The 12,084-nt window shown below is 35.1% G+C and overlaps 1 protein-coding gene across 11 annotated transcripts in view; it reads left to right on the forward strand.

The window, feature by feature from the left end:
- Nucleotides 1-10,972, forward strand: part of ETV1 (ETS variant transcription factor 1) — a 97,575-nt gene extending 86,603 nt beyond the window's left edge. For all 11 annotated transcript variants that reach the window (XM_058446820.1, XM_058446847.1, XM_032760315.2 and 8 more), the window contains 2 exons: nt 2,419-2,520; nt 7,019-10,972. In XM_058446820.1, the coding sequence (XP_058302803.1) occupies nt 2,419-2,520; nt 7,019-7,240 (324 nt within the window). In that variant the 3' untranslated portion in view covers nt 7,241-10,972. The remainder of the gene's footprint in view (nt 1-2,418; nt 2,521-7,018) is intronic.
- The last annotated feature ends 1,112 nt before the right edge of the window (nt 10,973-12,084 follow it).

A 12,084-nucleotide genomic window follows, 5' to 3' on the forward strand; every position in this document is an offset into this window, starting at 1 on the left:
AAGGGTGAATGCCATAGTGCTATCATCTTTTTACTCTCTTCGCTAACAACTTAAGTTTTCATTTGAAGGCGTATTATAAGGAAGTCACTGGAAGTTTTCCCACCATTTTTCCCACTCCATATTGCAAACTATGCCTTGACTTTGAGTGGTGTTGGATATGGTGGCGATTGGTCAGTCGTATGTGAAGGCTGAATGAACTTTCTTAGTTGGTGGTTGGTCTACCTGGCCTGGAATTATTTATGCTGTTAATTTAAAACTTTTGTCGTGTCTGCATCTCTTAAGCATATTGCTCTCTCCCATTTACCTCAACTTTATGAGGACTATCACACTAAAACAACTCTAAGAATACATTCTATTGTTTTTAAATGTCCGCTAATACCCGTGATGCTGAGAATGAACCGGCGTGAGAAGCGTCAAACTCTGTGGTATTTTTAAAGATCATATTTCTCTCTCCAGAGTCCTCCACAACATTGTCTTAAAGTTGTTGTATTTTGTTTTCTAGGTGCATCCTGGTGAGTTTCTAGAAAATAATCATTTATAAATGAATAAGGATTCAGAAATTATTGTTTAAGGAGATACTAATACTTTATTTTCACATCTCCTCCAGGTTTGCATGTAGTTGGGCTGCTACGCTTATTAAAGGTTCACTGATGTCCATAGTTAGGTTTTTGAATGAAATATTCTTTAGAAAATGCTTTCATTTCTTATTGCCTCCCCCCAGCCTCCCCACCCCCGCTTCAATTCACTATTGCTCAGAAGATTTACATTAAAAAAGATTTATCTTTGGAAAATTAAGATGTACCTGCCACTGTGATTGTCTGCTGGGATATATGATGTTGTCCCTGTTACATCACATCTCTCTACTCTTAAAAAACATACTGATGCATGTCATTAAAGTACTTTATGTCTTCATTCAGAGAATAAAAATTACTGAGAGAGAAAATAGCTAGGATCAGTATTTCTAAAAGAAAAAAAATACCTGGAGAAAGGTTATTACTAATAAAGCGAAGAGAGACAGAATGATCTCTTTGAAAAGCATTCTATTTTAGTATATATTACATAGCAACAACTTGGAATTTTATGGAAATGAAGGCACTCCCTAGCCCTATTAGATAATGTCCTCTTGGGGTTGCCTAGGTTTGCATGGCAGCTGCAGTTTCTTCTCAGACTAATAAAAAGTGGAAATTAATGAGAGAGTGACTTTAGCTGGGGTAGGAAAAGCAAGCTACACTATTCTGTATACTGCTTTGGCTAGCCTGGGGTGGTGATGAGGTAGGGATATTATACATTGAGGAGAGAGGATTTTTTTTTAAAGCGCTATTGAGAAACTCTTAGATACATTGCTCTCCAAAGCCACATAATAAAAAGCTCTGAGTTTTTTTATTAAACAACAGAGTAGACATTCTGCTTTAGAGATTTTTGTTTGTGGACTCATATACATGGTGACCTTTTCCACTTCCTTCTTATTTTTAGCATCCAATTACTGTTCTCTGAATGAATGCTTAATTCATCAGTTTAGTATTGCCCACAGTTTTATTCTGCTGCTGCTTTAGGCAATAAAAAGTATTTGCAGTTCGGCTTATTAATTTGTATACTGTTTCCTCTGCTACACACATTGTCACTTGTTCACTCTTTCATATAGTATTGAGCAGAGAGTATCTTTTTTCCTTTGGCTTATCATAACCTCAGTAAAACACCTTTACAAGGAGATCACTAAGCTGCTCTTTATCTATAGTTTTTGTCTGAAAAACCAAGAAGGATAAAACAGACAGTATATCTCAGAATGAAAAACATGCCTCATTTTGGTGAACTGTAGCCTGTTCATTCCTGTTGTAAAAACATTTCCTTATTTCCATTTAATTTTGTATCCAAAACAATAGTGACAAATAATTCTATTGTGGTGTTTCAGAAGGATCACTGCACGCCTGGTTTAAAATGCAAACCAGGCCAGGCGCAGTGGCTCACGCCTGTAATCCCAACACTTTGGGAGGCCAAGGTGGGTGGACCACCTGAGGTCAGCAGTTCGAGACCAGCCTAGCCAACATGGTGAAACCCCATCTCTACTAAAAATACAAAAATTAGCCGGGCGTGGTGGGGCCCACCTGGAATCCCAGCTACTCAGAAGGCTGAGGCAGGAGAATTGCTTGAACACGGGAGGCGGAGGTTGCAGTGAGCCAAGATCGCGCCACTGCACTCCCAGCCTGGGTGACAGAGGAAGACTCTGTCTCAAAAAGAAAACAAAAAACAAAAAACCCAGGACACAGGAAATCCAGATTACGATAGCTCTTGCTACTTTACTTATATCCTTGAGTTGGACATTTTTGTGGGTTTGGAAGTAATTAATTAATTAGATAATTTTTATGAAATATGCTGATAAGTTAATACTTAACACTACAATGTAATTCTGTTTTGCGGCAGGTGGCCCGACGTTGGGGCATTCAGAAAAACAGGCCAGCTATGAACTATGATAAACTTAGCCGTTCACTCCGCTATTACTATGAGAAAGGAATTATGCAAAAGGTGAGCAGCTAATACAGCATTAAAATTCATTGAAATGTTGCACATTAATCTGCACGTCATACTTTAAAGGCCACATATCATTGCATTGCTGAAGCAAGGTTTTCACTCATTTTAACAAATGCTTAGCTCTTGGTTTTGGTATTACAAGCCTTTCTATGTATAAATGCATGGACATTGTAGACAAATGTATAGTGATTTTGTATTCAGAATAATAGGCTTTCTGGAAGGTCCTACTTTGCTGCACATGGTTAAAAAAGATTGTTTTAGTATTAATATCACATCTATCTTCAGAAGTTTTTATTGCATGTTGTCTACAATTATACAATTTTGAAATGCTTTTGTTTATAGCCATAAAGAATCTTTAGAATAAATTTGTTCTTTTTTCTTGTTTTGATTCTTAAAACAGACATTTCTTTTTCTCACTTGTAAAAACATTTTTTTCCTTGCCTCAAATCTTGCCTAGTTTTATCATCTGATAGTTTGACATCCTAAACCATTCATTAAAAATGAACATTTGATCTCATTTGGTTGGTGGAAGTTCAATATATTTTATTTCAAATGAGCTTCCCATAATATTTGAAAGTAGCTTTTTGTTTGTTTGTTTCGAGACAGATTCTAGCTCTGTCGCCTAGGATAGAGTGCAATGGTGTGATCTTGGTTCACTGCAACCTCCGTCCCCCAGGTTCAAGCAGTTCTCCTGCCTCAGCCTCCTAAGTTGCTGGGACTACAGGTGCACACCACCACACCCAGCTAATTTTTGTGTTTTTAGAAGAGATGGCGTTTCGCCATATTGGCCAGTCTGGTCTTGAACTCCTGACCTCAGGTAATCTGCCTGCCTTGGCCACCAAGGGGCTAGGATTACAAACACGAACCAATGCACCTGGCCAAAAGTAGCTTTTTAAAAAAGAGTAGAGATAAAACAATTGAATTACACTTAAAATAAAATATAAAATTTTTGAAGAAAGGAATAAATAAATGAATGAAGATAAAACGTGGATATTTGTTTTTATTACACCCTTTAGCTTTGCAAGTGTACAGAAATCTAATTGCTTTGACTGTGAACCAAGTCTGTGATTTACCTATTATGAACATTACAGTTTTATTTTGTATCATTTGTTTACTTTAGGGTTCGTAAACATAGTTACATGTCATAGATTGTGGCACATTTTTATGTCACCATAGTTATATTATCTCAGTGCTCTAGAATTTGCTGGCTCAGACGTTAGAACTTCCATGACCCTTAAAAGAAAAGGCTGACTTGGATTTTCGCTTGCTTCCTGTTTTCTGAATCACGCCTTCAAAATGTATAACTGTTTACTACCTGCTCCTCCTGTCTTTTTCATCTCAACCCTGGGGTCATTTCTAATTCCTCCCTTTCTCTCACCTACCTTTTTGTAGTCAGATCCTTCAAATACATTCCATTCCTTTCTTTTCACCACCATCTTCCTAATGCAGGGGCACATCACCTGGGCTGTCACAGATGGCGCTCAGCAGTGTCCCTGGGCAGTATTGCACAGTAGTAACAGATAAGGCAGTCAGGAATTAGGGTTGAATGCTAGCCTCTCACCAGACTACATTCTTGAACAGATTATTTTCCTAGTAAATGGTGATATTCTTACCTCATTAAAGTTGCTGTGATTATTAAATGAAATAATGTACTTGAGATACTTTACATTGTAACTGGCACAATGTAAAGTATCTCTGAACTCCTGGGCTCCAGCAATCCTCCTGCCTCAGCCTCCTGAGTAGCTGGAACTACAGGTTTGCATCACTGCACCCAGCTAATCACATTCTCAGATGCCTACCATTCTGATGTTCAAGTAAATTCTAGTATAGTCATTCAGAGGAAAACTAGGCTGTCCTTTTTTAAATAGCAAAAACTATGATGTTGAATTATATATTTTAACATGTAGGAGAAAATATTTATATGGCTATATTTGTTCATTAACTTAAAACTTTGTGGGCATATGTGGTGTATGTAATACAGAAAATTAGAAGATTAGAGAAAAATAAAAATAACTTACATCTGAACATGTTAAAACAATTGAAAACCGGTAATTAATTTTAGTAATACGGAAGAAGTAAGAAACAATGGAACGGTGTATGTTTACCTTACAGACAATGCCTATGTGTACTTCTATTTCAAAATTAGGAAATGCCTAGAACAATATATACCAATATGTTAACAGTGATTATATTCTGGATGATATAATTATAGACCCTTTGTTTTCACTTAATTGATAATTTCTAATTTATCCTTCAGTATCCCTATATTACTTCTGAACTTTTAAGAGATAAAACATAATTTAAATATCCAGCCATTGAAAGCACAGCTCCAAAGCTATCTTCTTGTTTACTTTTGATTTATCTCCCTGGAAAAATTCCTGTTTTTTCTGTCTGTCTCAGTGTTGCATTTTGGCTGTACTTAATGTACAGCATTTTTCACATTAGTACTTCTATTACTCATAATGGAAGACATCATTCCCCTTGGTTTGTTGTCATCCCTTGTTCTAAACTCAGTAGCGTTTAACATAGTCCAGCAAATGAAGTAGTAGCCCTAAAAATGTTTATTCAAAAGCAATACAGAAGGAAGCAGTGAGGAAAGGCAGAGTCTTAAGAGATTGTATAAGCTTAATTACATGTTACACATTTTAATTCATTTATTACATAATTTCTAAGTATAGCCAATAGCAACCCGTCAAAGGAAGTCCAGTACTTAAAGCAAATGTCTCTTCCTCCACAGCCCCAAACAAAACAAAGCACATTATAAAACACTCAGAGGTATGCAGGCCATTTATGTTATTTTATTTTTTCTCCAAATACTTTGAACAAAGAAAAAAATAAAGGAAAACTAGGATTTACTATCTCAGCTTTGTTCCTGATAGTGCCTATTTTTATGTTTATGGTCATTTCATCATTTCACCTTTAAGATCTTAGTTTTCTTTGTATGAAGGACTAAAGTAAATAAATGTATGCCAGACTCCTCTTTATGGCACAGTGCTCTGTGCTGGAGACTTCCATCCCAGCCTCGCAACGGGCTTTCTGAGGCGCCATTCCTGTCTCCATTTCACAGCAAAGGCCACTGAGAGGTAGTCTAAGAAACAGGTCCAAATTCATAAAAACTACTACATGTTCATTCTTTCAAACCTAGGTACATTCAGATTATTGGAATTCTCTAAAGTGGTTCCTCTTACTTAAATTCAGGGCAAAACAAAAAAAAAATGTTCAAAAGTTGAATTCAGAGCAGCAGCGTTCATTGGCAATTGTTCCTTTTCCCTCAAAGATATAGCGATACTTTATAACCCAGGAACACACTGTTGCCCCACGTCAAAAATCAACTAGCAAATGCTTTGTTCATATACAGGAACATGGAGGTATCGTGTCACCTTCAGCTTTCTAAAATCTCATACCTCTACACACCCATACAAAGTGACTATCAAAGTTAATAGAAAGAACTGTATTCATCCACCCACCCCACCCCCCGGCCCACCCCGGGTTTTGAGAGGATCTCAGCATTGTCTATTAACAAGAGGCGTATTCATCTCATTCAGTTGTTTATAATTTTCTAGGGAAGCATTACTCCTCAGAATTTAAGTTTGGGGTATGTCATATCCTGTAAATTATGCTATTTCTTTATTCCAGGCAGTTGTCACATTTCTTTTTCTCATTTCCTCCCTATGCATTGTGTATTTTAAATTCCTTTCACTTTTTTACACCTCTTACTTCAATTTGACACTTTACACACATCCTTAACTCTGTCTAATGCATCTTGCCTTCATTTTTAAAAGTGATGTACCCAGGATACTGTCCTTTTGATCCATCTTTCATTTAAATGAGGCTATGTATCCTTTCTTTCTTTCTTTTTCTTTCTTTCTTTCTTTCTTTCTTTCTTTCTTTCTTTCTTTCTTTCTTTCTTCTTTCTTTCTTTCTTTAATACACAGTGCCAACAAAGACAAAAAGTACAGAAGCCATTTACTCTGTGAATCAGTGAATCACTAGTCTAGTCTTATTGAGAATAAAGCACATTTTTCTTTTAAATTTTGAATTTAGTTTTTCTACCATTTCAGATATGTAATATTAAGAGGGACAGTATACCTTAAAAGTACAGATTTGTAGATACTACCTTTCAAAATGCAGAAAAAAGCTTTCAATATGAAATGCCTGCATTAAATAATTGACTTTTTTTTCAAAACAACAATGTAAGTTTACCTGTATATTAAAACAAGCAAATTCCTGTGCTTCCTAGCTATATCTGGAATTAATTAATTATTATTCAAGGTCAACATTTTGCATCTTCCTTGACTGAATTGTAGATTATTCCACAATGTAAAGACTTTTTTTTTTTTTATGTGTATCTGCTATTAGTTGTTTGCTTTTTATGGGCCAGAGTTACCCATCCTTGCCGGTATATTAAACCACGTTTCTGTTCTTTTCCTTCCCTGTCCTTCTCCATCTGGCGATGGTGAGGATGGGTTTTTCTCTTCCATGTTATCGTCAGGTGGCTGGAGAGAGATATGTCTACAAATTTGTGTGTGATCCAGAAGCCCTTTTCTCCATGGCCTTTCCAGATAATCAGCGCCCACTGCTGAAGACAGACATGGAACGTCACATCAATGAGGAGGACACAGTGCCTCTATCTCACTTTGATGAGAGCATGGCCTACATGCCGGAAGGGGGCTGCTGCAACCCCCACCCCTACAACGAAGGCTACGTGTATTAACACAAGTGACAGTCAAGCAGGGCGTTTTTGCGCTTTTCCTTTTTTCTGCAAGATACAGAGAATCGCTGAATCTTTGTTTTATTTCTGTTATTTGTATTTTATTTTTAAATAATAATACACAAAAAGGGGCTTTTCCTGTTGCATTATTCTATGGTCTGCCATGGACTGTGCACTTTATTTGAGGGTGGGTGGGAGTAATCTAAACATTTATTCTGTGTAACAGGAAGCTAATGGGTGAATGGGCAGAGGGATTTGGGGATTACTTTTTACTTAGGCTTGGGATGGGGTCCTACAAGTTTTGAGTATGATGAAACTATATCATGTCTATTTGATTTCATAACAACATAAGATAATGTTTATTTTATCTGGGTATCTATGGTACAGTTAATTTCACGTTGTGTAAATATCCACTTGGAGACTATTTGCCTTGGGCATTTCCCCCTGTCATTTATGAGTCTCTGCAGGTGTACAAAAAAACCCCAATCTACTGTAAATGGCAGTTTAATTGTTAGAAATGACTGTTTTTGCACCTCTTGTAAAAAGGTATTTAGCGATTGCATTTGCTGTTTGTTGTTTTGTTTTGCTTTATATATGACTTGCAGAGGATAACCATAAAATGGGTAATTCTCTCTGAAGTTGAATAATCGCCATGACTGTAAATGAGGGGCACAATTTTGGACTCTGGCTCCAAACTGAGTCATAGGCCAGTAGCATTACATGTATCTGGTGCCACCTTGCTGTTTAGATACAAATCATACTGTCTTTTAAATATTTTGAAGCCCATTTCAGTTAAATAATGACATGTCATGGTCCTTTGGAATCTTCATTTAAATGTTAAATCTGGGATCAAAATGAAGCAAAAAATATCTGTCTCCTTTTCACTTTCTTCAGTACATAAATACATTATTTAATCAATAAGAATTAACTGTACTAAATCATGTATTATGCTGTTCTAGTTACAGCAAACACTCTTTAAGAAAAATATCCAATACACTAAATAGGTACTATAGTAATTTTTAGACATGGTACCCATTGATATGCATTTAAACCTTTTACTGCTGTGTTATGTTGATAACATATATAAATATTAGATAATGCTAATGCTTCTGCTGCTGTCTTTTCTGTAGTATTCTCTTTCATGCTGAATTTACTATGACCATTTATAAGCAGTGCAGTTAACTACAGATAGCATTTCAGGACAAAATAGATGACTCAAACCATTTATTGCTTAAAAAATAGCTTACGCCATGCTATGCTATAAGCAGCCTTTATGCACATTGACAAATGAAGAGTAAGCTTCAGCTTGCTAAAGGAAACTGTGGAACCTTTTGTAACTTTTGGTGATATGGAAAATTATGTACAAACTGTCAAAGAATATGAGGAAGTTGCTGTATGACATAGTGCTGGCACTGATATTATCCATCATCTCTTTTTGGACACTTCTGTAAATGTGATTGGATTGTTTGAAAGAAGATGTAAAGTTTCAAAGTTTTTTGTTTTGTTTTTGTTTTGCATTTGGAGAAAATATTGAAAGCAGGGTATGTTGTTTCATTCACCTTGAAAAAAACATGAGTAAATGGGGATATAGAATCTCTGAATAGCTTGCTAAAAGATTCAAGCAAGGGACTTGAATTTTGTTCCAGCTATCAATAATATCCAGAAGAACAACTTTTTTAAAGAGCCTATAGCAAAAAGTAAAAAAAAAAAAAAATTATAAACACAAAGTCAAAATAAACCTATTGTAAAAGCATTTCGTGATGAGCATGAAAAAGATTCTTTAAAGATGATCCCCCCAGCTACCCATTTTCCAAAACTACACAGATCACAGCTCATTTCTCTAAGTGGAGCAGTTGTCGAGAAACCCAAACACCAAAATTGCTACTCTTCACATTTAATGCTACAAAAAATACTCCAATTTCAAAATATGTATGTAACCTGCGATTTCAATGATTGTTGTTCATATACATCATGTATTATTTTGGCCCGTTATGGGCCTAAAAAAGAAAACTATGCCTTAAAAATCAGAACCTTTTCCCCCCACTATGCTTATGTGGCCATCTACAGCACTTAGAATAAAAACAGATGTTAAAATATTCAGTGAAAGTTTTATTGGAAAAAGAATTGAGATATATAATTGAGATTTGGTGAAATTGAAGGAGAAAATTTAAGTGAGTCTTTAAAATATATTCTGAATGAAAACTATTGAGGATTCATTTTTGTTCCTTTTTTTTTCTTTTTTCTCCTTTTTCTTCTTTTTAATAGTCTAGTTTTAGTCAGTCAGTGAGGAAGAATTGGGCCATGGGTTATCACAACAATGGCAGAAATGGTATTAATTATATAATATTTAAGGACAAACTATATGTTTTGCTGTTTTAATGTAGTGACTCACTGAACTAAATACATAATTGACCAACATTAAGTGTATTTACAATACAGAAGGGTTGAAAATATTACATTATAAACTCTTTTGAAAAATGTATCTAAAATTTTTTAAGTTCTGTTTTTATTCCACTTTTTGGTTGTGTTTTTATGTTTTTATTTTCAGGTAGATTAATAAATCTGGCAGCTGATTTCTGCAAGATGCTTGTGTTTTGAATTTCTCATTGAATTGGCTACTCAAACATAGAAATCATTCATTAATGATGTAATATCTTCTCTCAGCTTTTATCTTCACTGCTGTTTGCTGTCTCTTGATGATGACATGTTAATACCCAATAGATTAATTGCAACAAACACTTACATCTCAAATAACTAAGTAAGAATAATTTTTCTTAAGTTATGTCCATGAAAAGTGCTTCAAAATAAAAATCCACAAGGCTGACAGTGCAGAACATTTTTCTCAAATCATAGGCGGATCTTGGAGGTCTAGTTTCCCGCAGATGCTGTAACCAATTACCACAACTTCAGTAATTTACACAAATTTGTCTTATAGTTCTGGAGGCAGAAGTTCAAAAGAAGCCTTAAGAGGCTAAAACCAAGATGTCCTTAGGTCTGGTTCCTTCTGGAGGCTCCAGGGGAGATTCTTCCAGCTTTCACTTCTAGAGTCTGCTGACATTCCTTGGCTCCTGGCTACATCACTTCAGTCTCTGCTTCCATGGTCACATACTCTTCTACTATAGTCAGATTTCCTTCCTGCCTCTTATAAGGATGCTTGTGATTACATTTAGGGGATGCTCAGATAATCCAGGACAATCTCTCCGTCTCAAGATCCTTGATGACGTGTGCCAAGTCCCTTTGGCTAGATAATTATTCATAGGTCCCAGGGATTAGGACATGGATATAAGGGGTGAGGGCAGGGCTGTTATTCAGAACACCACACGGAGGAGGAAGACTGTGGAGCAAAGACTCTAATTGATTTACTCAGGAACAATGGAGTTCTGCTGAGGGATCTAGGATTTGAAAGTACTAGAGTTTGTTTTTAATTACCACTGAGATATTTTTCCCTTGCTCTGCATAAATAATTTTGAAAACTTGCTATATTAAAGTTCATCTATTCCACTAAAATGTCTGGTAATCACATCAAGCCTTTAGATTATTCAAATCCTTCCCCAGCCCCCAGGAAAACACTAAGTCATGAGACAGAAAAACAGAAGGTATGATAATAATAGTAATGACAGTTAAATCAGTGGTCTAAACCAGATTTTATTTTTTAATACATTTCTTTTGGTGTTAATATGGGTTACTATGTGATCTTATCATTTGCTAGTGATTATTACTTTTTGGTAAGAAAAATATGTAAAATATGTCTATTCCTCAAAAAATCAATTGTAAAAATGAGTCAACTTATCTTTCTATAACCAGGAAAGAAATATACTGCCAGAAGCTACAGAATTTTGCCAGATGATAGCAGTTTCTAAAATGAGCCACTTTGTCTATCATGTAGCCTTTGCAGAGCTTATAATGAGAAAACATTACAGAGGAGAAGGTCATTTGGATGTTTATTACTTGGAATCCTAGAAAACAAAAACTAAAATTTAAAAATAAGAAGGGAGAAAGCAATTTTCCAGTTGCAATTTGATATGGAGAAGAGAGGAAATAGAATTACAAAAAAAATACAAATTGGGTAAAAGTGATGGTGGAAAAAATATAAAGAAGGCAAATGTACATATTAAGCAATTCTACTAAGAATTGCAAAAACCAAGGTTCAAAAAGATGGTAATAGTTGGACATGATAGCAGAAAATTTCACCCAGTTTATTCAGAGCTCAACTAGTACTTTTAGGACTTCTTTTTTTATATACATGAGACTCACTTTGACATACTTAAAAAAAAACAGTTTATGGAAAGTATAGTTTAAGAGGAGAATTTGATTAGACTAAGTGGATATCTTTATAGAAATATTAATGATTTCAGAATTTTCAATGAAAAGTGTATATACCGTAGCTATTGTTTATGGATTCATATGTAAGGTAGGGTCTTTTTTGCATATAGACTCCAATATTATTTACTTTCATTCTAAAATTATATTTATGTTTCTATGGGGAAGAAAATTTTTAATTCACTTGGTTGTATTAAAATTATACTTATGGTTTGAGAAAACATGCTATGAAAATCGTGATAATAGCAAATTAAATATGCTTAAAATTTAAATCTAAAATAAAAGCCCAGAAACCGAAAATATTGGACTGTCATGATCACTCTGAAAGGTAGCACATCTAAAACTGATAAATGTCATCTAAATTTTTGACTGCCTTCTAATCATCTTGTCATTTTTAATAGTTTATGACCACGGCACTCAAGTAATGTCTTTGCACTACTTTTCCATATATTATTCTTTTTTTAAGATAATTTAGATACCAGGACCCTGATAAATCCTTTTTGAGTTCTATGTTCTAATCTCTGTAA

Source organism: Hylobates moloch, unplaced genomic scaffold (assembly GCF_009828535.3).
Source record: "Hylobates moloch isolate HMO894 unplaced genomic scaffold, HMol_V3 SCAFFOLD_1, whole genome shotgun sequence".
NCBI lineage: Eukaryota > Metazoa > Chordata > Mammalia > Primates > Hylobatidae > Hylobates > Hylobates moloch.